The 26196-nt window shown below is 38.9% G+C and overlaps 1 protein-coding gene and 1 pseudogene across 2 annotated transcripts in view; both read right to left on the bottom strand.

Moving 5' to 3' along the window:
• Nucleotides 1–748: 748 nt before the first annotated feature.
• Nucleotides 749–26196, bottom strand: part of snx6 (sorting nexin 6) — a 62219-nt gene continuing 36771 nt past the window's right edge. For both annotated transcript variants that reach the window (XM_022255278.2, XM_022255279.2), the window contains exons 10-14: nucleotides 20609–20648; nucleotides 17729–17815; nucleotides 9931–10077; nucleotides 4768–4866; nucleotides 749–3942 (exon numbers count right to left, since the gene is read on the bottom strand). In XM_022255278.2, coding sequence (XP_022110970.1) covers nucleotides 3892–3942; nucleotides 4768–4866; nucleotides 9931–10077; nucleotides 17729–17815; nucleotides 20609–20648 — 424 coding nt within the window. In that variant the 3' untranslated portion in view covers nucleotides 749–3891. The remainder of the gene's footprint in view (nucleotides 3943–4767; nucleotides 4867–9930; nucleotides 10078–17728; nucleotides 17816–20608; nucleotides 20649–26196) is intronic.
• Nucleotides 10084–14838, bottom strand: LOC147800475 (uncharacterized; annotated as a pseudogene).

Below are 26196 nucleotides of genomic sequence, written 5' to 3' on the forward strand. Positions count from 1 at the left end.
AAATCTTTGCAAGGTTGTACAATCTCGTTTTCAAGAAGGCACGGCGAGTGCAAACACACATGCGTGAACATGTAGACCTACAATCCTGCACAAAATAGTTGAAAACCTTGTGGGAAGGGCGTTGACAAGACCCCCCCCTTCAATGTTGCGATAATTTATTGGACCAAGATTCGGCCCAACCTACCATTAATGAGAATCAACCTTGACAGGGGGCGCCGGGCAAGCGGGAGGCATGTTCCAACGAGATTTGTCCAGGATTGTAGGTTCACTTTTCTGCTCTTCGGAAAAGTTACCTCTTCTTTTCAAATCGAATCTGCATGGACAAGATGGAAGGGTTGACAGATTTTGTGCTTTGTTATTAACCAACATGTTGAAACCTATTGGAGGCACTAATTTTTCCCAGGAGGGTATACAGAAGGTCGAGATCTAGAGTAGCTCTACATTGGGGAAAAATGAGATTTCTGATATCCACTTTTGATTTGGATTTTTTGGGATTTGAGACTTTTAGACTCAAAGTTAGACTCTGCGAGTTACTTATATTACGCTTTAGAGAGTTTGTCAAGTAACCCCCTCCCCCACTTTTGCGCCCTACAGAAAACGAACAATTTACATTTTTACTTTTTGATGAATGGCCCCGATTATGGATAGCAAATATGAAACAACATTGCTAAATGAAGCCTTCCATATTTTTGTCTGTTTTTGCACTTATTAAACTTTCTTTTCAACAAAACAAAGTTATGAATAAGAATGAAAGAGCGTTGGACATATGATTTATTTGACGGACATCGCCGATTATAACCTACGGTACATGCTCTACCACACATTTTTCCGTTGTAAAAACTTGCATGTACTACAAACCATTTCAGGAAACTATTTTTAATGCACCTCTCCTGCAGTATTTGTGTTTTAAACATCGAAGCCTCATTTAATTTTAATATTCAAGGATCTATTCTAACACTCAAATTACACACTTTCATTTCGTAAAACGTTGATAAAAACAAATACATGTAATTACTAATCAAATGAAGTACAACCCCAAGGTACACAACCACAACATTTAAGTTTGTCTGAGAGGTTCGGTTATTTGTATTCTCAATTTTTGTTACAAATGTAGACAGATAATTGCATGATATAATTACACCAGTCACTTTCTTTTCATGAGAAATGCTTTGATATCAACACAAGTTTATTCGTGTTTTCTCTAACCAAAATTACATCACAAAGAAACGGAAATGACTCTTTTAAAATATAAAATTACTTGCTACATTAAATTTGCCAGCAATTTACATGACAGAGATTATACTGTATGGCTGACTGTTTAGAACAATTTTGAGTTTAACCAAAAAAAAGATATTCTTCAAGCTATGATCTTAAACAGAAAACATTCATGGAGACCTGGGAGAAACCAAACACAAAGCAGAATTTGAGTTAAAAAGATTGGACCATGATTTTGAGAAACAAAATCTTTCAAAAATTTGAAGGTATTGTTAAATCTCGCATTTTAAAACAGCGTAGTTGCAAATTTCAAATACATTTCCTAAAATCTAATGAAATCTTACAGACTTGCATCCTTTTCACCTTGAATAAAATTCTATGGACCTCACCTGTCTTACACCTTCCAAATGAACTTTTCCAGATATAAATTGTTTTGAGGCTCACATGGAATTGTATAGATGGAACATGTTCAAGATTAAAACCAAGTTTAACAGATGTAACATGTTCTTAAGATTGGAATACATTTTCAACGCTGTGGCTTTTGAGATGGCTTATGCATTTCATCCGAAGTCTCGTTTAGTCCAAATTTGAAAGCCTCCAATCTCATTGATGGTAATGATGATTCGGCTGTTTGCTAAACACATTCCAGACTAGTTTATGTTACCATATGTGAATGAATTTTTTTACTCCAATTCTACTTCATACCGAAACCACAAAGTGCACAGTATTTGATATAATTTTGTGCAACTCATATTGTAAATACAGTTACAAAATCCTACGTTTAGGCCATAGCTGGCCCAACTTAGAAAAATCACACAGAACCTATATCTCTTTATTTGGAACATTAACAATAATGGTAATTTAAACAAACAACACAAAACCAAAGCACAAAAGCCAAAGGTGCTAATCCATGTCTAAGTTTTGTGTATACTGTCCCATTCATATATTTACTGTTTTTGCACCTGGTCAGTTTGAAAAAAAGGCTTACACTGTATAATAAGAGACTTTGTTTTTCTTTTCTGTTTTTTTTAGGGGGGGCATTCACAGATACACCGTCCAATTCACCCATTCCTACTGGTTGACGTCCAGGGTATAAAAGTTGTGTACAAAACGATCACAAATTTGGTTCCAATTTGTTCTTGGTTTACCTTGTTGAAGGAACTAATTTTTCACGTTTACAAATTCTTCGTGGCCTTATCTATCCATGGGTGGGGAGGTTAGGAATTTCAGAACAAACCATGCACTGCAAAATCGAGGAAAATAAGTGACAGACGTTGTATAAAGTACACGCACGTACAGGAATCTGAGCTGCGTGCACACACTACATGTGCGCAATTTCCATTGAAGGTCTGTTGCATGCCTGCTACACACTTCAGTATTTGTCGAATCGGGTGCTTCAGACTGACCAATTAACCCCCTATTGGTTACCCTTAAAATGATCATATTTTGTTCTGCTTTATACCTAAGTTAGCGTAGAAGTCTTTGTATATATGCAGGGTTCTTGTACGGGAATAAATTCACCAACAATCTCTCTTTAAAGTGTTTAACTTGTTTAATTTGTTTGTAGAGATTTGTTGGTTAAAGATTTTTCCCATACTGGCTGCAGTAGACTCAGCTTGCGTGCACATACCGGTAACAAGGCCAACCGTCACCATGATCAATGCACGCCACAGTTTCACCCCCCGGCCAGCTCAATGTAGTGTGTACACGGCACGGAGAGGTCAATGGTATCCGTGGCTGAGAACCACGTTGCGTGCTACGTGCTTTTGTGAGCGTTTTCGAAACGAGTGGATTCGGTTAGAGAATATGGAAGGGCTGCGTAGCATTGTGATCAGAATATCGACAAGAATATAAGATTAAATCAGTACTCTGAAATACATGGCAATCGTATATTTCAGAGCACTGATTTAATCTTATATTCTGGTGGATTTGGTTAGACGCTGGTTCCAGTCATGTAGTTTCGATGTGCGTGTAATACGCAGAATAGTTGCGCGCGCACACTGTACGAACTGCATGCACTGGAGAAAGACTGAAAACAGTCCACGACAATAGCAAGAATTAAACTTCTGATTTATTTTCCAATTTTTTTCTTTGGCGGTGATAAGTCGAATTTTCTTATCCCACCAGCTGTGGAGATAAGGACGCATAGGAGTTAAAGACGTGAAGTTGGCTCCTTGGAAAAGGTAGAAGCATTGGAAATTTTAGTTTCAAAACTTTTCGCCCGATTTTGCACCCTTCATCCTGGACTCCCTCCGTAACGTAATACGGTCAGGGATTCAACCTGGGTTACATGTCATCCCCAGGCATGTTGCTGGTTGAAAAACGCACAACTTGAACACTGCCCCATCATGCTTTCATTCCCTATAAACTAGTCCATAGACACACAAGAATAGCATTGTTGTGTTTGCAAGACCTTTAAATTATAATTGTTGCTCTTCTACTTTAATATATTTCTTCTTGGCTTTACATATTTGTGATTTTCACCCTAGAGAATACAACCAACAGAAATTTGGTATTTCTTCTAACAAAAGTTGCTTTCTTTCAAAAGTAGTCAAAATATACATTGAAGAATTTCTGTCCAGAGTTAAACACACATTGTACGATTTTGTTTTTAAAAATCTAATGTAATACACTTGGAACGTTTTTATGGTGTCTTTATTCTGCAGTCCAATTAAACTAGTTGTCTTGAAGAGATGACAGACAATTTTTCAACTGCTGAACCTGGGCCTGTAGATAAACATATGCAATCTCTATTATACATGTATTTATTGGTCGAAAAGACAGCTATAAGCCAAATACAAGAGGTAACTAAAAACGGCTACAAAAAGGACGAGGGAAATCAAATCTAAAAAGATAATTCAAAGTCTTTGTGTAGTGTCTGCCTATTCCAGCATAGCTGGTCTGCCCCGATTCTAGATTAAGTAAAACTTTGGTGGCAATCCATATTTTGCTATATGACACAAAACACATGCACTACACGCTGTTCAGTAACACAAGCACAGAACACAAGGCACACATCATATGCACAAGCAACAGATCACTGTAGACAGTTTTTCTTTCTGTCACTAGTAGCTCGACCATTTTAACAAAACGACAAGCCCAACACCTTATTAATGCCAATGCCTATTCTATCATTTGAAAGACAATTCAAGATTGTCTTACTCAAAATGGATGTTCTAAAGTGACATTTGAAAAGTCCTACTTCTGGTTCAATAATGTTATCAGGTTCAAACTTCACACGATTAAAGAAAACTTTTGCCACAGACCAACTGAAGCATGTGAATTTGTGTACACTCTTCAACCTGTCGTTTAAGGGGGGGCTGGAGTATTTTATGACGTCACTGGTATAAGGATTAATAATACCCTAACCATCCCCAATACTTCAAAATCCTCCAGGCAGTTTGGGAAGATTTTGGAGGATAGAGGCTGGACAGCAAAATTGCATTGCTGATTGCAAAGGATGCACTGTCTCAAGGCTGTGGGTCAGATCTTGTGTTGTTTATGTTCAGCTATATATAAATTCATGATCATATTTATGTGGATTTGTTTTACCTTTGCATGTTTCAGTTCAAGTTCAGCTAGTTCAACAAGATGCTTTCTGTACGCAGTCACTCTTCTTGTTTTGAAATCAGACAACTCAGTTTTAGCAACCTGTAAAATAATTCAAATAAAAGACATATTATTAATATCAAACAAATTTTATCACTACTTGAAATACCAGAGGTAGTAGTATTTGTAACTGAACAACCCAAAAATCCCCAAATTGTATACATCTAAAATGATTGAGATCAACAAGATTTGTCTTGTTTTAGCCACTGAAACCTTTGACCCTTGACCTTTCAGGTTTTAATACAACATGCTTGAATTATCTACAAAATGCACAAGCCACATTTAAAGTTCCTATGCAAAGTATTTCTCAGGTTATGACACTCACGTACATCGCTATTATTTTAGTCACTTTGACCTGTCAACCCTACATGCAATAGAATGATGAAGACGAATCTATTTCAAGATGTATTTTGTGTTGGGGAGGTGTAAATTTTCAATAACATGTTTTTGCCCTTACACTGATGTGTATATGTATTTAACACTGGATACTCGGTGTTTGTCCGACAGCCTGTGAAAAAATTCACAAGCTCACTCAGGTGGAACGTCAACCCACAACCTCCTGCTCAGAGTCAGACGTAGCAGCAGGTACTGCAAACTATTACTATTACTGACTGTGTAATTTCTAAGGTCAATCACTTGCGTACTATTTCCAACAACGCATCAGTAATTATCATGGGTGATTTCAACAATCTGGCTACTGGCATGCTCAAGCAGCAAACCTTACTAAAGCAAGTTGTAAATCAAGCAATTTTTAGGAGATGCAGTACTTGAAACCGGTTTAAAGCAATGACAACTATAAACTGTAGTTGCTGCCCCTATCACCATAAGCGATCTTGCTCTCGTAATGTATGGACCAAAAATGTCTTCCAATCAAAAAATTTCCCAGTGTCATTTAGATCCTTTCAGGACTCATCTATTTATAGTTTTGGACAGTGGAAAACACATGGATTGGTTGAACTTGTATGAAGTGAATGACCCTAACAATATGGTTGCACACTATCACCAAACCCCTAGTATAAATTATGGAGGGCACTTTGTATATAAAGTTACAGTTAAACTGAAACTTAATGGTAAACCATAGTTTAACAGTGAAATACGCAAATTAATCGAACAATGTGATGTTGCACTTAAACAGTGTCGTGATAATTATAAACCATTCATGGTAAAATGCAAAGAATGATCAAATTAACCAAAAATCAAATTTTAAAATCACAAGATTGCTCACTTGATACAAAACCCCGAAAACTGCACCAGCAGATTTGTCATTTAGTGGGACTCAAAAACAAGCTCTTGTGCTTAATTTCAACAATGAAAATGATAAACAATAGCCACTAATTGAGATAAACAAAATCACTTTTCAACAGTATGTTCTGATCTTCCATCTCTTTGTGTTCCTGTCTTACCTGCACCTATAACACTACTTGTCGGGTCTATAAAAACACATATTCCATCTAGTGAAGCCACACACCCTAATGACTGTCCGCTCAGATTACTAAAAAGATTTGCCTACGAAATATTGGAACCATTATCTCGAAGTCTCAGTGCATGTCTTAACCACTTCCTGCCAGGGTGCCCGGTTTCGGACAAAAGAGCTGGTCTGTGTAACAAAAGACCTTAATCGGAACAAGAGACCTGCTGCTTGGAATTGCTATCATTTTTCGGCTTGTTTTTTTTTAAGGTAATCCGTCACTGTTTTTAAACAGCATACCACTGTTTCGGACATAGCGCGCCCATGGATTAGTACCACGGACAAAAGTGCTCCAGGGCCCCATTGATGAGCGACACAACACGGCTGCATGCTAATCCCGCCACGTTTGAAAAGACGCCACTCGCATTCACTGGGGACAAAGGAAATTACACAACACCTAACAATTCTGGGCTCTCTTTACAGGGCGGCAGGCCTGGCTGAAATACTCAGGAGTCATTGAAGGCTGCCTGTCAGCTTAGAGTAGCCACCAAACAGTCATTCGTGTGGGTGTAAATGTCCATTGAATGAAATGATGAATTTTTGAAGAATTTTGAAAACTGAAAATCTTAAAAATCACCCGTATGTGCGCACTGCATTTTTGAAAGCACCCGGCAGCAAGTGGTTAAGTTACACTCCCACTTTTTTATTTTGCACTCCCAACTTTCCACAGTCCTAGCTAAAACCCAGGAACCTAAAATTGCATGGAATTACCTTGCAACTTCACCTTTTTATTTCCAAGTTCTTAGTATGAAATAAAACACAGTTAAATCTTGATAATTCAAACCTCGGGGAATGGCTTAAAAATTGAGTTACTCAAATTTCAAGCATGTCAAAGTACCCATGTCATGGAGTCACATCAGCCCTGCACAAGACATACATAACATATATGTTTTGTTATGTATATATCATATACATAACAAAATCAACTCGCTCCATTGGGGGTACCTTTTTGTGGTAAGTTTTTTTCTCTTTGTAAATCCTAATGGTGCACAGTTTTGCTCAAAAATTATTGTTTTCTAAAAGTTTAATTTCTATTGAGAAATAAAAACACTTGAACAATGTACAATCATGTGGAAAAATTTCTTATCATTTGGTCTACAACTGTAATAGCACAACGCATAGTGCATAGTCAGGACTTGTTTTCACTTGGGTTTTTTTAAGCGCATTCCCAGGAGCTTTCCTCCTGCAGTCAAATGGCAGCTGCAGAGTCAGCAACTCGTCTGCCAGCATGCAGCCTACAATTGGTTCCCTGGTGGCAATCAAGCTAGACCAGGATTTGTTGCAGTTACAAGTTGGTTTGGTTCATGTAGTGTGCATACAATTGATCCCGGTGTGAAAAGCCTGAGGTGCACTCTGATAAAAACATGCTAGCCTACGGTCTGTTGAACATGCAGTGTGTCATGACTTGTCCTTTTTATAGATTCATCTGTGATCTACATGTACATGTAGATATCAGGAAATTGTCTTACAATTTATTGGCAAGTAAGCAAAAGAAAAGGGTGCTTGCCCTTCTGAAATGTTTCGACATTTACAGGGGCAGTTTTGAGGAATGAAATGGACAAAATACAACCACATTGCCAGTACCCGAGTATGTGTCATGGCCTGAAACTATTGAATTTAAAAAATCATTTGGCACTCTATTTTTATATGGAAAAAACAGCATTCTTGCCCAAGGAGATAAAGAAAATATTTTACTTATACCTTGAGGTTGCAAGTGCACTGAAATACTATCTCCTAACATTAAAGGAGGAGGGACCTTTCAAATGGCAGGTACTTCAATTTTTTTCAAGGCCAATTACTGATTAAAAAATCATGGCCAGACCAAGAGATATTTACTGTGTCTGCTTTTATAATCAATCACCTTGACCCCTGATAAATGGGTTCAAAATCAATAGGCTGCAACAGGAAACCAAGTCTAATACACATACAGAGTTTCATGTTGATGTACATGCAAGGTCCTCAGGGTGCATTCCACCAAATGGCTGTATTCTGCCCTGAGCTCAAAAATATTTTGTGATCCCATGGGGTTTTCACAATAAGACACAATCAGGAGGGATTATAGAAATATTTCTATAAATCCTGAATTTGGGACTGATACATGTAGTTTCCAGTTTGGGGTATTTCTTTCACAAAAAAACCTAAATTGTGGGTCTATTTTGGATAGAGGTGGGTGGCTACATTCAGAGCTGAGCACACAGTTTTGCTACTATTTTGGGGGTGTCCTTGGGGAAAGGCGAATTAAAAAATAATTTGTGGTTAAACCCCATAAAACTAAAGTGGAAAATGATCTGCTGGCCATCTTGAATTTCCAGTAAAAAAAACCAGAGGCCAACCTCTTCCTGAGAGTTGACAGGTAGTTTCGGTCCGATTTTGCACTGTTTTCTAAGGGCGCATAATGCTCTGACCTTTGACCTATAATCTAAAATCGGTAGGATTCCAGAGGACACCAAGTCCAACTCAACTTTCAAATTCGAAGGTATGTGGGGGGGACGTCATTGCACCATGAAATGCATTCGCTACATGAGCTCGCATGCAGGATTTGTTACACAATTACAAAACCAAATTATAATGTCTTTTCTGGAATCGTCTGGATACAGATGGCTCATGTAGGCCTACGTATTTGAATGGAACATGAACAAAATAACCCCTGTAGATATCAAATAATGTGGAAATTGTAAACATGATTTTTCTTGTTTTTAAATGATTTTACACATCCTCATTTTACTAATGGATGAGGCTCATAGACTGCCACATGCACTTGGCATTCTGACCCCTTCCCCCTGGCTTGCATCTATATGGACATACGTAATGTAAATGTAGCTGTACGGTCAATACACATGTTGAACAACACTTATTGAGAGAGCAGAATCATTCTGTGTATGTGGAATAACTTTTGTAGCCACAAGTAGATCTCCGTCTATCCGACAAATACAAATTTTCCTCTCAATGCAGTACTGGCAGGGGTTACATGCACAGGGACACACAAGGCAAATGTAGGTTGCCTCTTTAGCTCCTTCAGTGGGACATTTAATAAACCCAGTTCCCAGAGGCACAATTTAGAAAATACCAATTTCAATGATCAAATTGATGCCTCTTGCAATAGCTGGCAGGCCGATGAAAAATGGGGACCTCATGAGGACCAAAATGGAATCATAACTTTGTGAAGAACTTTGTTAAAGTTATTATTTCTAACTGTAAAAATGGGAAGGTAGCCACAAGTAGATCTCCGTCTATCCGACAAATACAAATTTTCCTCTCAATGCAGTACTGGCAGGGGTTACATGCACAGGGACACACAAGGCAAATGTAGGTTGCCTCTTTAGCTCCTTCAGTGGGACATTTAATAAACCCAGTTCCCAGAGGCACAATTTAGAAAATACCAATTTCAATGATCAAATTGATGCCTCTTGCAATAGCTGGCAGGCCGATGAAAAATGGGGACCTCATGAGGACCAAAATGGAATCATAACTTTGTGAAGAACTTTGTTAAAGTTATTATTTCTAACTGTAAAAATGGGAAGGTTAATGTCAGGAGAATAGTTTTACCAAGTGCATATGTAAAGAAATATTGTTACGGTTAATTTACATGTATGATATTAAAAAGATGCAGTCACACTGTTGCAATGACATTTTCTTACCTCTGATAGTTTTTCAAACTTATCACATGACTCTTGTTGTTTCATCTCAGCCTGATGTACATCCTTATTTTTGGCTCGTGCTTTTTCCAATGCCTTATTTGCAGACTGGTAGTCAACAAGTGCACGCATCCTGCGGTACAGCAAGTCCTGCACACAAAAAGTATATCATTACGTTCATAAGAGAAAACTTGAAGGGTCCATGATGTGAATTTTACTGCAGAACATGTTTTCTTTTCCTCTTGAATGTAAAAACATCTGAAAATCTCTTTTGTTTAAGTATGAGTTATTGTTTGTACCGGTATATTTGCTAGAGTGGAGGTTGGACTGCGAGAGGGTATGGTTTGGATCTCACAAGACGTCCTGTAAGAGGCTTTAATTTGTGACATTTTGCCAGATCCAGGCCAAACATGGGAGCTGAATTGGGGAGTTTTATCCTATCTAAGGCATTGATGTATTTTGCTCTGGCCTCAAGTGCTTCCTGAAAGTTGCTTCCTGAAAGAGGTTTAGCTCCATCAGGGGAGAATTTCAAGATGCTTTCTAGCCCCATCAGATAGGAGGAAGAGGGCATCCAAAATATTGTTCCAGTTGCAGAAGTCGATATTACAATTTAGTTTAGTGAGTTTTGCACATGTAATAAAAATTACATTGTTCTTGTACAAAAAGCAATATAATACACACAGAATAATCATTTGAAAGAAAATACACACAGCTTTATCTTCATTGTACCATTAAGGCGGTTGCTCAACAACTGACTGATCACATGACTAGCTCATGTGACATGAGCTGTTTCAGTTGGCATATGGGCCTTGGGCTTGACCAAGAGAGGGCACACTTTTCCTATCAACTGTGACTCCGCTTGCGGTTCTTTACTACATTTCGCTGGTTAACGAAGGTGTTTCATCACTGATTTACTGCATGGCATACCAGGTAATGTGAAAAGACTATTCCTGAATGTTTTTGTGCACAAGGGCTTCTGGTAACAGCGAGGCGGAAACTAGGCTGTTGAGTATTGAGTTTGGGAGGAGCTAAAAACTTTTGACTATTGAATTAATGAGAAAGAACGTGAATAATCATGAGGTGAGAAACACATGGCGGATTTTGTGAAATAAAACATGAAGACAACAAAGCTGAGGAGCCGCAGAAGGGAAAGTTGCATCTGAATCAAAACACGTTTACAATGTCAATCAGAGGCGGTAATTAAAGCTTTATCTAATTGAAATGAAAAGAAGCAGACGTGCATACTTTCAGACTGGGTTTAATTCTATTTTGAAATAGGGCAAGGTAAAAAATCCCAGGAATTAATTATTAAATATAATTTATCAATCAGAACTGTTGACAGATAAACAAAACTCGTGTTACTTTTTGCTCTTTCCATTTCCAGCCAAGTTCGAAAACTGAAAATTACAATTTACATGAATACAAATTCACATACACATCCGTTATACATAAGTCTTTTGGCATACTGGTACTATGAATAAGCATTGAGTACATGTTTATGATTTTCATAAAAATATAAATTAATCCTTTTTGTTTTAATTTCATGAAGTGGAAAGTTACATGAATAAAACTAACCACACTTTCTCATAATGCAATTGAAAATGGGTACTTTATTGAAATTGATTTTACAGAAAAAGGAACTTCAAGATTTGTGTCAAAAGCGACATGCACCTGTGTAGCAGGATTACCTGGCCTGTGTAAACATGTAAGTGCCCTGCTGTATTATGTAAACACTACCTCCAGAGAACTTGAATTAGTCCTCCTTGACAAGACCATCAACATGGCAAGAGCCATCCAAGGTGGCCAGCTCACTGTATGGAAAAGTACAAATCTCAAAACCGTTTCCAGAAAAAATCTCATGGAAACCCTCCTCCAACTAATTTTGGTAAGCTCTTGCCCAAAATTGCAAGTTTCAATGGTCCCCTTACATTAACAGTGCGGGAAGAGTCACAAAATCACAACCAAATTTCTGAACGACGATGCAAATGCCTAATTGAGGAGTTAATTATAAATGCAGTAAATTCTGCAGAAAGGCAAGCAACAACAAAAGCAACTAACCTCATTGCCAGCCTCAAAAAGGAATCTACAGTAAAACAGAAATTGAAAGTCACCATGCTAAATTAAACAATGAAATGAAGCTCCACTACAAGACAATTGATGAGCCGAGCTACAAATGCACAACAGATTTGTAGGAAGAAACTTAATACAGCATCAACTAACTATGGTGCAAAAATGGAAAGTGAGGCTCGGTTGCAATATGAAAAGATATCAGGAGAGTGTGTCACAAATGTTGGTGTATTTCTTCATCCATCACAACCATGGCTGTGTACATCACCAGATGCTATCATCACAGACAACAATGAACTAAAGTTAATTGAACTTAAATGTCCTTATTCTTGCAAAGATTCAGAGATGTAATCTGATTCTTGCAAAGATTCAGAGATGTAATCTGGGAAACTAAAAAAATCGAATGTTCCAAATCTCAACTTTGATGAACATGGACAAATAGGCTTTTAAAAAATTACAAGTTTACTATATCCAAACTCAGGTAACAATGTATGTCATAAGAGTTATAAAAAATGCATTCTGTTTGTGTAGTCTCCAAAACAATCGGTCACTGCAAATGTGCCATACAATCCTACTTTCATCCAGACATCAATTTCTAAGGTACAGAATTCCTATTTTGAATATTTTCTCCAAGAATTGTTGACAGGGCGTTCTCCTGAAGAGACAGCACCAGTGTCAAGTACTCTTCAAGATCTTTGTCAAATCTGCAGAAAATACACATATGTAAGTGATAACAAATTCATTTATTATCATTGTAATTGCCTCTCTTACTTTCTGTGCAACACAACTTTCTGAATTGGTCTCAGAAAAATTAACATAGGTAATCAAAAAATTAGGGGTGCATATTTTATGCAATAACTGTGAATTTTAGACAGAAAAACATCTTCATTTAAACTAAAGTTTGAAAATGTTAATTAAAAAAACATGGACTGTGCAGTGTGCAAGTAAACAACTTTACTTGATAAATGTTCATTTCTTTATCACAGAACTCTGCAGGTTTGCCGACACATGTGTACAACATCATTTACATATGCTAGCAGTTCATGAGGAAAAGTTACATTTAGAATATTAAAGATTCTAAACCTTTGTATGCCCCTTTCTAGATGTACTCTCACAGAGGATAATTTATATGCAGACTCATGTCCTTTCCCTAAAACTGTTGGTGAAATGTGGCAAATGGGTGCATGACAACAATTGCCTCTCTTCCAGCAACCTGTGTCTTGATTTCTGGAAATACTTCATCTGCTTTGATTACATCCCCTGGCTCTAGTAAATCCGAAATACCAGACTCTATTGTGACTTGATTGTCTGTTGTTCTTTCTAAAAGTCTTGGACAAGAAAGAAATCAATCCGGCAATCAATCAACGGAGAAATACAAACCAATACTTTACAAATGTACGTTCCTTTCTAATGAAAATATATCAGCACCTGTCCCTTCACAGTTGATGGTTTCTCAGTTTGAAATTCAAAACAATCTATAGCACACTTGACATTTGGGTACTAAGAAAAGGCAGATGGCAACAAAGACTGGACTGTTGCTGATGATGGCCAAATGAAAAATGATCCAGTCAAAAGTTGATCTCGACAGATTTTCCAGCACAAAATGAAAAGCTCTTGAAGCTGTTGTTCTGAATACTGAAAAAAATACTCCTAAACATTTAAATGGCGAACCAAATCCCACTTTCATAGGAAACAACAGTAGACAATTCTCTAAACTCATACCCCTTGACTTTGTTGGAAGCAGTAAGAGGAGGAGAAACACAATCAGCTGCACACCTGTCAGGTTGTGGATTTTGTCTTAAGCTGCATCTGTGCCATCCTACGTATGAAATCCATGTGTGCACTTGAGGTTTCCCAACACTGTATTTGGTTCCATGCACTGGCCTTTTAGCTCTGTGTGTCCAATGCAGGGTTCTTTGTAGAAAGATGTCTAGGTACTAGCCTCGGCGCCAGTCATGTACACATAGTATGGACAGCAGTATACAATGTATGCATGAGCTGTCTGTGCACTTGCATTTTGTCTGATTTCTGTTTGGGATCAGCTGACGTGAGATGTAGTTGTGATCAGCAGATCATCCTAGACTCTGTTTAGGTACACTTATATTTGTTGATTTCCTTACTGCAGTCACCACCTGTGTTCAGGGTGAGTTCGATACACTTCTTCCCATCCTCAAAGTGGCAAGCAGTTTCCATGGGGAGCCGTCATGCCTGCACATGTATTTCATAAAATAAAAACAAAATTAAAGGGGAATTTTAGAAAGTGTGTGAGAAATGATGACCGAATGCCTAATGTCAACAGGGGTTTTTAAGTTGGATTGAAAATGCCAACAACTTGATAATTAAAGGTTGATCGACCGATCACGCAAAAATCATGCAATCATCAGTAGTGGCATCCATCAGAACTCAGAAACTGTCCTAAACTTACATGTACATTGTGTATATGTAATGTATCAACATCACTGCTGACCCCCAAAATTTCATTACTTTTAAAAGAAAAACACAACATAAAAAAAAAATGAGTTCCAAATGTAAGTTGTAGGCACTGTATATAATACCATTTTTATCAGGTCACATGTTTGTGCTTTCTGATTACTGAAGTGAAAGGAAGAATTACTGGTGGCCGTAGGCCTATATTACGGAACTTAGGCCTAGGCCTAATGTACCCCCAAAACTTTGGGTCCGACATCCGCCCTGCTCCGAATGTGGCAGCAGGTCGGACTTCAAACCCCAAAGTTCTGGGGGTAGGCTAGGCCTATATGGAACTTTTCCCGCTTAAGTAATAATACTAAAGCCGAGGCTGCTACTAACCTGTGATGACCCAACCTTCCCAACACAGTGATCCATAGTTGCAATCACCTACTTGACTTCAAAAGAAATGGAAAAATGTACCTCTTGGACAAGTTTTTCTATAATGAGAACACCCACGCAGGACACTTTTTGCTTCGTTCGCCATAAACATGATGATGATGAGTCAGCCATTTTCTCGCCTTCTTCAAAGCTGTACCATTTGAATGGAAGACCTTGGTTAGATAGCCTAGACCCTGTGAATGTATGCACGGACACTAAAATTTTTAAAGAACTCAAACTTAGTACATGTACTTCAGCATTGCACAAGGCAAGGTATATATGCATACTAGTGTCGTGCAGCACATCGCGTCAACTCGCATGCATTACCAAACAAGATGGCAATCGATTGAGTACTGTGGACCATTGAGGGGGTACTTCTAGTCGAGGCGGACAACATCACGATTGGATGGAAACAGCTCTCACTTGTATTCAGAATATTTGGCGAAATATGAAGGTAAAGTTTCCATCTTATCTTGGTTTTTCTTGATTTAAGTGCTGCATTTGACACGCTCGATCATGCTATTTTGCTTCAACGGTTAAAGTTGCATGTTGGTGTTTCACAAAGCACGCTTAATTGGTTTCCTTCTTAACTTTAATAGTGATCATTTTCAAAGAATTCTTATTCAAAGCTCTTGTCCGATTGTTAGAAAGGAGTCAATTGTGGATCAGTGAGTGACACTTATTCACTAAAGTATGGTGTCCCTCAGGGTTCTGTGCTGCAGTTGTTTAATGTGTACATGTACATGTATATGTTGCCTCTACAATGAAGCAAGATATGGGACAGAGAGCACCAACCCTCCATCTTTGTGTTGATCATTGTTTGATCAGAATCTCAGGAATTCTTTACAGACATCTGTGTGTTAGGCAACAATAGTCTAAAGTGGGTATAGCTTGGACATGTAAGAGGGATACCCCTCAGTCCCATATCTTGCTGGGCATACCACAATCCTGGACAAATCTCGTTGGGCTTCCATCCCCAAGACCCCCTTTAAATGTTGGGTCTATTCATCATGCTTGCACAAGAAATGCTAACCTTTACTTGTCCAAACACACTATTGTAATGCAAAAACATGAACACAAACTTATTACGTCCCGTTTATTTCCCAAAAGTAAAAATACATGTACGAGGCTTTCCAAAAGTTCTCTTATTTTTAAAATTTGCCTTAAATGTCACATATTGGCACCCTTTTTAATGGAAATAACCATGTAGAAAACCCCCTTTGTTTACATGTCATCTGGTGCGATGTGGTACCAGGTAATTGTCAGTCAAAGCCAAGGGTAGAAAAAACCATTAACTAAACTTTTTTCTGAAAGCCAACTCCGAAAATTCCAGCCTCGCTTGGCCACGAAGGCCACCTGCCAAACCGCAAATTCTCGGTTTGTGGCCCTGCATGCTTTGAATTACACAGTGAAAAGGCTCATTGTTCGGTGGCATGCAGCTCTACTCAGGCTTCCACATTCTCGTTGCCTCTTTTCAAAGTGGGGACTATTGTGAAGCTGGTGATTATGATGCAAATTTGGTCTTTTCATTTCTGGGCTACAAACAAAGGCCAATCACCATATATACAAGAGCCAGGGTCTTTCACCGTGTTCGTTTGAGCGTGGGCTGAGAATAATAGCTGAAAAGTGGGCTGAGGATCTCAATTTTTACGGCGGCTCTTACCGTCATCCGTGGCAAAGGGGTTAAAGCTCCGTCGATTATAGACAATTGCCGATATTGATATACAGACAGCTGGATATCGATAATGCTGATATATCAAATTTTTTTCGAATATATGTTTTCAAGCTCAAAACCAATGGCACAATTAGTCTGCTTAATTTGCGAGCTTTTTAATCTTTCCCAAACAAAACAGCACCTGACAACACCAACAACCTGCAGTCAGAACGGTGTATTCAAATGCGAAGGCATACATACTCCAGCCAGTCTGCAATGTGAGTGGCTGGCTTCATGCATTGACGATATGATTTTCTTGCTCAAACCCTGGTTGCTCATTGCTTCCTGGGACAGTAAGTTCCTCCTTCAACCAACCACCATTGATGAAATCGCTATGCCACAATACAACATGAATATACATGTACATCACCCCTAACTATTGCGTGTACGTGTACATGTACGCAGAGAGGGTGCAGGACTCTGATGCAATATTCACATAAGTTTCGGCAACGGCTGTGAACCTTTTCACTCATAAATTCATGATTCACACTTCTTGCCGCCAAGACCATTTGTGCAAATGTGTGTATAATTATGAATTTATTTGTGAAGAAGGTCTATTTCTCAACCACTTGACAATCTTGCCTGGTGTCGTACATGTACATGTATATGCAAAAAGTACACACATAAGTACCAGACAAAATTCACTAACATTGAAGTCACAGCCACATGTAAAACTGTCTTCAAACTTCTTTGGCCATCAAAGCTCCGCTGCGCTGCACGTGCAATAACCAATAAGATTTGGTACCCAGACACAAGGGTATTTTACAGTTTGTGTACACATTTTCCCTTGTGTGGAAAGGTGCCCTGCTAAATGTACAGTATGCTTAATACACAGGAGTTTTTACATGTACGTAATGATGCAAAAAAATCATTGTACACCACATACGATTACTTTTTAACACTTTTTTTAAGCTTTTGTACAGAGGAAAAAAACAAATCAAAGGTAAATTTGCTGCCTGCTATTCTTGGCCTCGAAAACTGGACACTTTTATTTCAAGACAAAATATTGTCTAAAACAACTACAGTACAGGTACTTTTTTTTATAGCTTCATTTTATTCATTATATCGGTGCTTTCAATATATCAATTTCAATGTTGAAGTAATATCGATATCAAAGTGAAATTGATATATCAGATATTATCGATATATCAACGGACCTTAGAGAAAACATACCTTTGCGGCAGCAGAATCTCTCATGTAGTATCGCAGGAGGTCAGAAAGTTTGAGGTCTTCATCTGATGCCACCCTTGTCTCAAGTTTCTAGTTCAAAATATTGAAAACAAATTAAGCCCAAGTAACTTTTCTTTCGGTTTTTGCTCTTTTGATGTAGCAAACCTATAAAACACAAAGCGCCAAGAGTAATGTGATGACAGGTGTGTAACAGATAATGAGCTACGATATTTGGGCACAGGGTCACACTTGAGGTCAGGTCTAATGTTCAAGATATGTACATGAAACATCAAGTTACCCTTTTCAGAGGAATTTGAAATCATGCAGAAAAGTGAATTGTAGCATACAAAGCCCAGTTTTGTTTTTCCTCCAGGTCATTCCACGTAAATTCAAAATGATTTTTTTTTCACCCAATTCTCATTGATTGGAAGAATATTGGTGTGATGACTGATCTGTGTGAGAAAGCTCAAGAACTAATTTTTAAAAACTACACTTTTACAAACTCTCGACTAACTCTTAAATTTAAAAGTACAACCACTACAAAGCCTGGGGATATATCATTTTAAAGCTCTTTTAGTGGCAATTATTTCAGGAAACAAAACCAACATTGCAGCATGAAGTAGAGACCTGAAATTACAAAATAAATGTAATTAGAATTTCATAATTATCTTCCAGATGATGTCAGCCATGTTCTTTAAAAATTTTGTCAATGGGCACTCCCTATGTAATGTTTTCTAGTTAGCTACACTGCTATCTACAGCAATGCCAGCAGCGCTGACTTTTTTGGGCAATAAAAATTTTCCTCCCATCCATATCAGGGGTCACAATTAACTTCAATCTCTTAGTGGCCCGCAGGGCCAGTGGGGAAGTGCACCGCACTGGCACTCGTGAAAATTTGGTGGCTTGGGTTGAGTACATGTATTGAAATTAATCAGGCCCAACATACATGCCCATTTGCATTAGTTAAACTTTTTCTACCAAAACAGTTAATTGGCAGGCCTGACTGGATTTAAATACACTATTTAAGACCAAATATACAAGTTCTGCTTCTGGTTACTCGACCCAACCTAAATTTTTGGCACGACCATAAAATTAAATTGGTAAGTTAGAAAACACATTTTAAAATTCCAAAAAAAGAAAACAAATCGTGTCTTTCCTGTCTTCACAAAACACCTCTCAACAAACTAAAAACTTGTATTTTTGTTTGCCCACTTAAATTCCACTCATTTGGAAAAAAAGTTCTGTTGTTTTCCCAAGTTCCCTTCACATTTCACTATCACAGTGGTGAAAACACACACACAATATTGCTCGATGCTTAGAAGCAAGGCTTAATTGGTTCCCGCTCACGGCACCACTGCCAAAGAAGACGTGATGGTAATGCAGCAACCAGTCCGTGCATTCCCCTAAAAACAGCATTGTACAATTCACCGTACACACATGGTATACAGCTGGACATCGAAAAAAAAAGTTGCATGAAGATTTCTACAAAAGAATTCCCAGAACTTGATCTGCTGTCTATACAAGTATACACGTATGTATTTTCTTAGTTCACAAATTTAATTCGAGATTAATATTGTGATACGACCTGCAAAGGTTTCATTGGTGTCCGTGGGAGATAACGTTAAAATGGCATTGTAAAAAATGATATCAGCCGACATACCAGGGCAGGTGCCTGCTGCACGTGTATGAGCTGTATATACACCATGAAATGAACAGAATGTTGTGCCGTTATGTTGCATGTGGTACACTGCCGCGCAGACAGTGAAATTATACTGTGAACTCTAAAGGGCTGCTCGAGTGACTTGGAACGCGAGTCGTAAAATGTGATTGAAAGTTTTTAAAATGTGGCCATGTTCCTCAAATGACCACTGTCCCACCAGGCCATCATTTTGGGAGAATGCAGTGGCCCAATGAATTTTTTTGGTTGCCCCGGGCCAGCAGACCACCGTTAATTTCGACCCCTGCACAGGATTACACGCAAATTTTGCATGATTAAAAACTCACCAATACTGTTAACATAACCATGTTGAGGTAACATATAATTTTATAATGCAATTAGGAGACATGAATGTGCAGGTATATAAATGTCCACAGCTGGACACTCAAGGAAACCTTGATGAATAAACCATCAGCAATTGATCATAGCTGCCACTGTAAGTTATGAAGCATTATTCAACATATTTCAAACAGTAGAGCTCACGGGCGGAAATCCCAGGAGGGACAGTGGACACAGTGTTGAATGTCCCCTCAATAGAGGGATTTCACAATAGTTCCGTCTGCGCATATCTGCATCGAAACCAAGGCGCTGTGTGTTGAACTTCGTCGCGTGCTCGCGGAGTCCACACAGTACATCCGGTTCGTAACTATGACGCCACTTCAGTTTAAACCACGCCCACTGCACATGCAGATACATGACCATCGCAGGAACATTAGTTTGCGGTAAATTCCCGTTATTTTTTCTTTTGATTTTATGTGTCGAGTCATCCTGAAAGACTCTTCCACAAAAATTTGCAGCCTTAAAGTCTGAATTTAACATACATGTACCTTTATGTATTTTGTGTTTTGACTCCTTACTTTCAATCGTCTGATCATATTAAGAATTGAAGCTAACACATACAGCCTCGTTTTTCAAATGCAGAAGTGTGCAGATGCTAAAAGTGTCATATTGGGATCCCTCTATATCTTAAGCAAAACAAAATACTAAAGGAATAAGATAACTGATGTCCCCCCATGATCCAGGAAAGATTTCCGCCCATGGTAAAGCTGCATAACACTGACCCCTTGTATTGCTGCTATACTTTTGTGCACTATCTGGACAAAATATATCAAATCAAACTTTTACCCTTTTTGCTTTTGATTTGAACAAGAAAATGATAATCTTACCCTGACTTTTTCCAGAGATTCAGACACCTTTATGAAGAATCTAAAATGAAAGAATAAAAATTACGACTTTAGTAAATCTTAATATGTAATATAATCTATGTAAATTAATTGAGGTGTTGAAACCTGTTTTTGCTGGATGTCTGCAAAGAAATTATGTGAAACAAGCAGCAATATAGACATCCAAATGCTTAAGAATTCAGCATATACATGTAGGCTGGAGCATAAGTGGAAAAATGCTTTACATGAAGATGGCATTTCTCACCATTAACAGAATATCTAGGTAAATTCCTTCGACCTTAAGTCTATAGCTGAAGTCATTACAATGCTCAGTAAACAGTCACTTATGGTGTGACTATGGATGTTAGATCATTCCCAAACAAGGAGCTTGGGAAATGGCAGGAAAACAGGAAAGCTCAGTACTGCCATTATGCTTCAACCAATCAGATAAAAAGATACAATGCCCATGATTTTGATCAGGCATGTCAGGATTTACTGTAGCGCTGATGGGCCAATGCTGATAGGAATGCCCAATGGAACCATGTACCATGAAGGCTTAATGGGCTGAAACTCGGCAAATGTGGTGTATAACAACAGTACTGACATGGTAACAGCTGTGACACCTGGAATCAAAGAATGGCTTAAAGAAATGTTACCTCGTTCAACTTCTTTGATTATAGTTCTTTTTTTCCGCAGAGAATTAACAGAAGTCTGCAATTAAGCTTTATGACACAATACCAGGAAATACACATAGGCCTACAAAGGTATACCTTAGCCAATAGTGATCTGGCATTCTGTATTTGGGGACGGTTATGGTAAAAGCATTACACACCAATGCTTGCACAAAAGTCACAGGGCACTTGAAGCCTCGATTCTCCAAGTAGTTCCATTATTTATTATATCATTTTTTGGTCCCATTATGATTGAATACAAAATTTTCAAACCCACAATGCCCCGAGCGCATCTTCACTACTCAACCATTGTCCGGACCATGGTCCAAACCCAGTGCCCGCCACAGTGCCAACCACAAACCGCTTTTCAGCATTGTCAGAATGCAGTGAAGCTGACACGAATGACAACTCTGTTCAACATATGGAAAGACTAATTGACTCATTCTATGATGCCATTCAGTCTACAGAAGTCTGTGAGAAAATCTAGCATTCACAGGAAGAACATAATCTTCCAACGTTCCATCAACAACTTTGTCAACATCGAGAAAAACACCGCCAACGACACAACTGTAAACCTTCACTTAAACCCCAGACTGACGTTTTAGTAATCAGTGACTCCATGATCAAGAGGGTGAAAGGACATAAGCTTTCGTGCTCCTAACAGGTTAAGGGCTCATCTCAACCCGGTGTTATGGTTGACGACATCTATCCACATGTCATCACTCAAGTGAAACAACACAGGCCCTCTGAAATAATCCTGCACACTGGTACCAACAACGTCAAAGACAGCGCTGAGGACATTCAGGATAAAATCGTCTCTCTGGTAGAGGTAATCCAGTCTTCTTCTGAAGTACAAAAGCACAAGCCCCAACAGATTGCTCTATCTGGTGTTATCCACCGGTACAGTAAGACTGCCTCAGAATCAACCAAAGTAAATATGACCAACAGATGCTTAAAGGAAGCGGCTTATCAGTGGGATTGGGGCTTCATTGATAACGCTAACATTTAACGTTTAATGTGTAAACAAAAATCTGATTATTATTGTGGTGTTCTTTGTGACAACAGAGGAAATGGCAAGAAAATATGGAACTGTATTAATGGGGTAATCTCTAAGAAAAAAAACCCTTTACCAAATTCGATCCATCAAGAAGGTAAAAAATGTGATAAACCTGACAATATTGCAAATGTGAAATTGATTATTGTTACTTATCATTAAATGTTTGATAAAAATTAACTTCTTATTATTAATTTGATCCTCAGTCTTGAAATTCCTGTATTTTTGTTCACAAATGTATATGAAACATCATCGTATTTCAGAATTAAAATGGTCTTAGAAAGTTGGAATCTGTGTTTCACTTTAAATATGGTAAACTGTTTAAAATTTTGGTACACCCACTTACGAATCACCCCTTAGACAATCTCCCGGTCACTTTCAGTACATGTATGTTTTACAATGTCAGCTGAAGTGTTTGGCTGTATTGGAAAATGATCCGAAAAGAAGGAGCTAATCAAGACACGACTAATAGGTTTCTCATTTTATAGTGCCTGGCTGATCACACACTACTCGCCCTTTGGCAACCAAAGGCCCATTAAAAACCCCTTCCATATCCTCATCAAGGGTATCCTCTTCATCGTCAAAGTCAGGAAGGCATTGATGTCTGGCAACATTGTGGAGAATGATGGAAGCTTCAATCACTGCACATGCTCTATCCAGTGACATTCTCATCTCCTCATGCATTGCTCTGGGCCATTGCTTCCATACCCCAACAGTTCTCTCTACAATGCAGCGTGTTGATGCATGTTTGCAATTATATCTGTAATGCTCAGGGCTTTGAGGGTTGATGTATGGTCACCGAGCAGGTAACAGTCAACTTGAACTTTGTCAAAGACCGTTTTGATTGGACTTTAATGAAAGATTCGAGAGTCATGAGTGGGATCCAGGCCAGCAAATTTATACACAATTGGCAAACTTCATTTGACTATCACACATTACTGGTTAAGGCTGTAATACCCTTTCCTGTTGATGTAGAGAAACTCTTGATCACATGGGCTTTGGATTCTTATGTGTCCCATATTGAACCCCTATCACGGAGGAAACCCTGCAATGTTGTAGAACCCCACCTTCTGCTCCTGAAGAGTCCTTTCTTGGTTAGGTTCTGCTGAGCCAAAGACATTCTTCGTACTATTCTGCAGGCAGTACAGTTGTTTGATTTAAACTTGTTTGATTTAATTGGGTGAGAACAAAATCTATCTATCCTAAGACTACATGCCTAGAACTCTATATTTGTGGTACAGCTCCTTGTCATCTTACATGTATTTCTCAAGAGGATTCAGTCTGTTCCTGACTGTCCTGTCAGCGCAAGGCTTTTCGATTAAAATTCTCAATAGCTAACAACTGAAAAACTATTCTCACTACAAATATTACAAGCAGTCAGTGCTGTAGTCAAGACCACAATAAGACCTTATAAGAGCTTGATGGCTGGACGTTATGGTCTTGTGATAGTGATAAACGACAGGTTTATTGTCCCTATCATGCTCTCATTTTATTCAGGTACTACTTCGGGACATGAAGAGGGCACCAAAGTTTATCCACATCATCTCCAGTATGTAAGAAGATGGAGAGGGCAAATATATTAGAAGGATCAGGTGAAAGCATCTGATACTTTGTCAGGAAGCCAATCAAAGGAATGAGGTCTGGCTCTCAAACAGCCTTCAGCAACGGGGAGAGCCTGTAGTTTGCTGCCTTCTCTGGAGGCAACCATTGACAGAAGAAAGGCCAACCTGACGCTGGTGCGCATCATAAGGAAGGCATTATTTAGGGTTCAAAGTAAGGACAAGAAAACTTCTAGAGAACCTAGCTTAGGTCTTATGACAGGACCAATTTCCTGACAAAGGGACACTGGATGAACATATCACGCAAAAGGTGGTGGAATGTCAGGAAGATTAAAAGTATTTTATTCGTTATAAGCTTTCCCAACGTTGTTTATATAGAAACAGGATTTCATACCTCCCCTTGAAGAAAATGGAAGTGTCCAAATTAGCTGAACAGGAAAAGAAATGAAATAGGTCAGAGACCGAAACAAAGCCTTCATGTAACCTAGATAAAGTTGGTGTCAGTATTTATTGAGCAAGGAGTTCCCAACAGAAGGTTTGCTATAAAAGCAGGATGCATAAGTTGTCTTTATCAGCAGTGTATAACACCAGAAAGTGTGGAAGGGTGTTGAAGATGTTCATGTCAAATTGAAGGTAAGCCATGGCCCGTACCCGGTGTGGACACTGGTGCCCTGACTGTGACAGAAGACTTTGATTATTTTCACACAAACATGAAAAATAAATGGCCAGTGTAGAGAAGTCAGGCTGCATGACATTTGCGACACAAATTACTGAACGAGCGTCCACATGAGCTCACTCCAAGAAGAGAACTCATTGCAGAATATGTTAAACTTGACTGGAGGAAATTGCGAATAGGAACTTATCACAGACACACGCCCACTTTTAAAGTATTCACACTCGGATAGTGTGCGGTATGGCAAGGCAGCATGGCAGCATCTGTGGTCACATGGAGCCATGTAAGCAAGAGCCACAGAATGGTCATTCTGCAGATCACAGGGTTGGCTGAAGTGGGAATAGAGTCACAAAATTTCTTCTGGAGGGCCCCTTGGGGAAACTCTGGAATACGGATGCCAAGGGACTTGTAAAACCCCAACAGCTTGAAGATCGTTAGGTTCAGATGCCTGGGGATGTGGACTGGACAGACGCAGCTGTAGGTCAACATCATGATGGTAAAATCACCGGGGCAGAGCTAGAAAAGATAGGAAGACTGCCTGGGAAATGTCATTTGCTCTTTCCTGTCTGAAAGCCTGGTGACATAGTCTCAACTGTAGGTAGGTTTAGGCCCAAAGCGGTCATTAGAGATCACCAGGTAAGGAATGGACTCACTTCCAAGTGGCCTGGGCAGGCCTACCACTGGCAACAAGAACCGTCCCAGAAGGCTGTGACGGAGACTCTGGATTAGGTCAGTGTACCGATGGCATATTCACCAGGGCAGCGATCCAGGAAGTTGGCCTGGAAAGTGCTTCTGTCTTGATTATATCTGGATGCCCATGCTGAAGATATGTCAGAGGTTAGGTGGCATCTGCATGTAACAGCCACTTGGATAAGTGGGGCCGTGGCTCATGTTCATCTGAGGAGGTGTCCTATGGACTATCACAATACATGTATAATCAAAGACAGTTAACTACTTCCTGCCGGGTGGATTTCTCTAGAGCAAGATGAGATGCTGGGACCTTTTCAAGATTTTCCGTTTTCAAAATTCTTCAAAAATCCATGTGTTCATTTATTGGATGTTTACACCAACACGAACGACTCTCTGGTGGCTACTCTAGTCTGTCAGGCAACCTTCATTGACACCCGAGTATTCAGCCAAGGCCTGCATCCCTGTAAAAGAGAGCCTAGAATTGTAAGGTGTTGCATAATTTCCTTTGTTCCGGTGAATGCAAGTAGCATCCTTTCATATGCAGCTGGACCAGTGAGCAGTAGCGCTGTGTCGCTCATCAATGGGGCCATTGAGCACTTTTGTCCACGGTGCTAATCCGCGGGCGTGCTATGCCCAAAACAGTTGTATACTATTTCAAAACAGTGCCGGATTACCTTAGAAAATGTATTGAATTTTTTAATATAAAAATTAGTGAAATAGTTTTGTTTGCATACAATAATAATTACTTTTTGTGCAAAGTGATTAAAAATATTTTATTCCTCATAAGCTTTCCCAACGTTGTTTATATAGAAACAGGGTTTCATACCTCCCCTTGAAGAAAATGGAAGTGTCCAAATTATGTGAACATGACTGATCAACCAGGACGCACCTCGTACATCGACATACATTATGCATGTTTGTAAACCATTAGCATTCAGGTGATC

Source organism: Acanthaster planci, linkage group LG01, assembly GCF_054643075.1.
Source record: "Acanthaster planci isolate LZ-2023a linkage group LG01, COTS_SCS, whole genome shotgun sequence".
Classification (NCBI taxonomy): domain Eukaryota; kingdom Metazoa; phylum Echinodermata; class Asteroidea; order Valvatida; family Acanthasteridae; genus Acanthaster; species Acanthaster planci.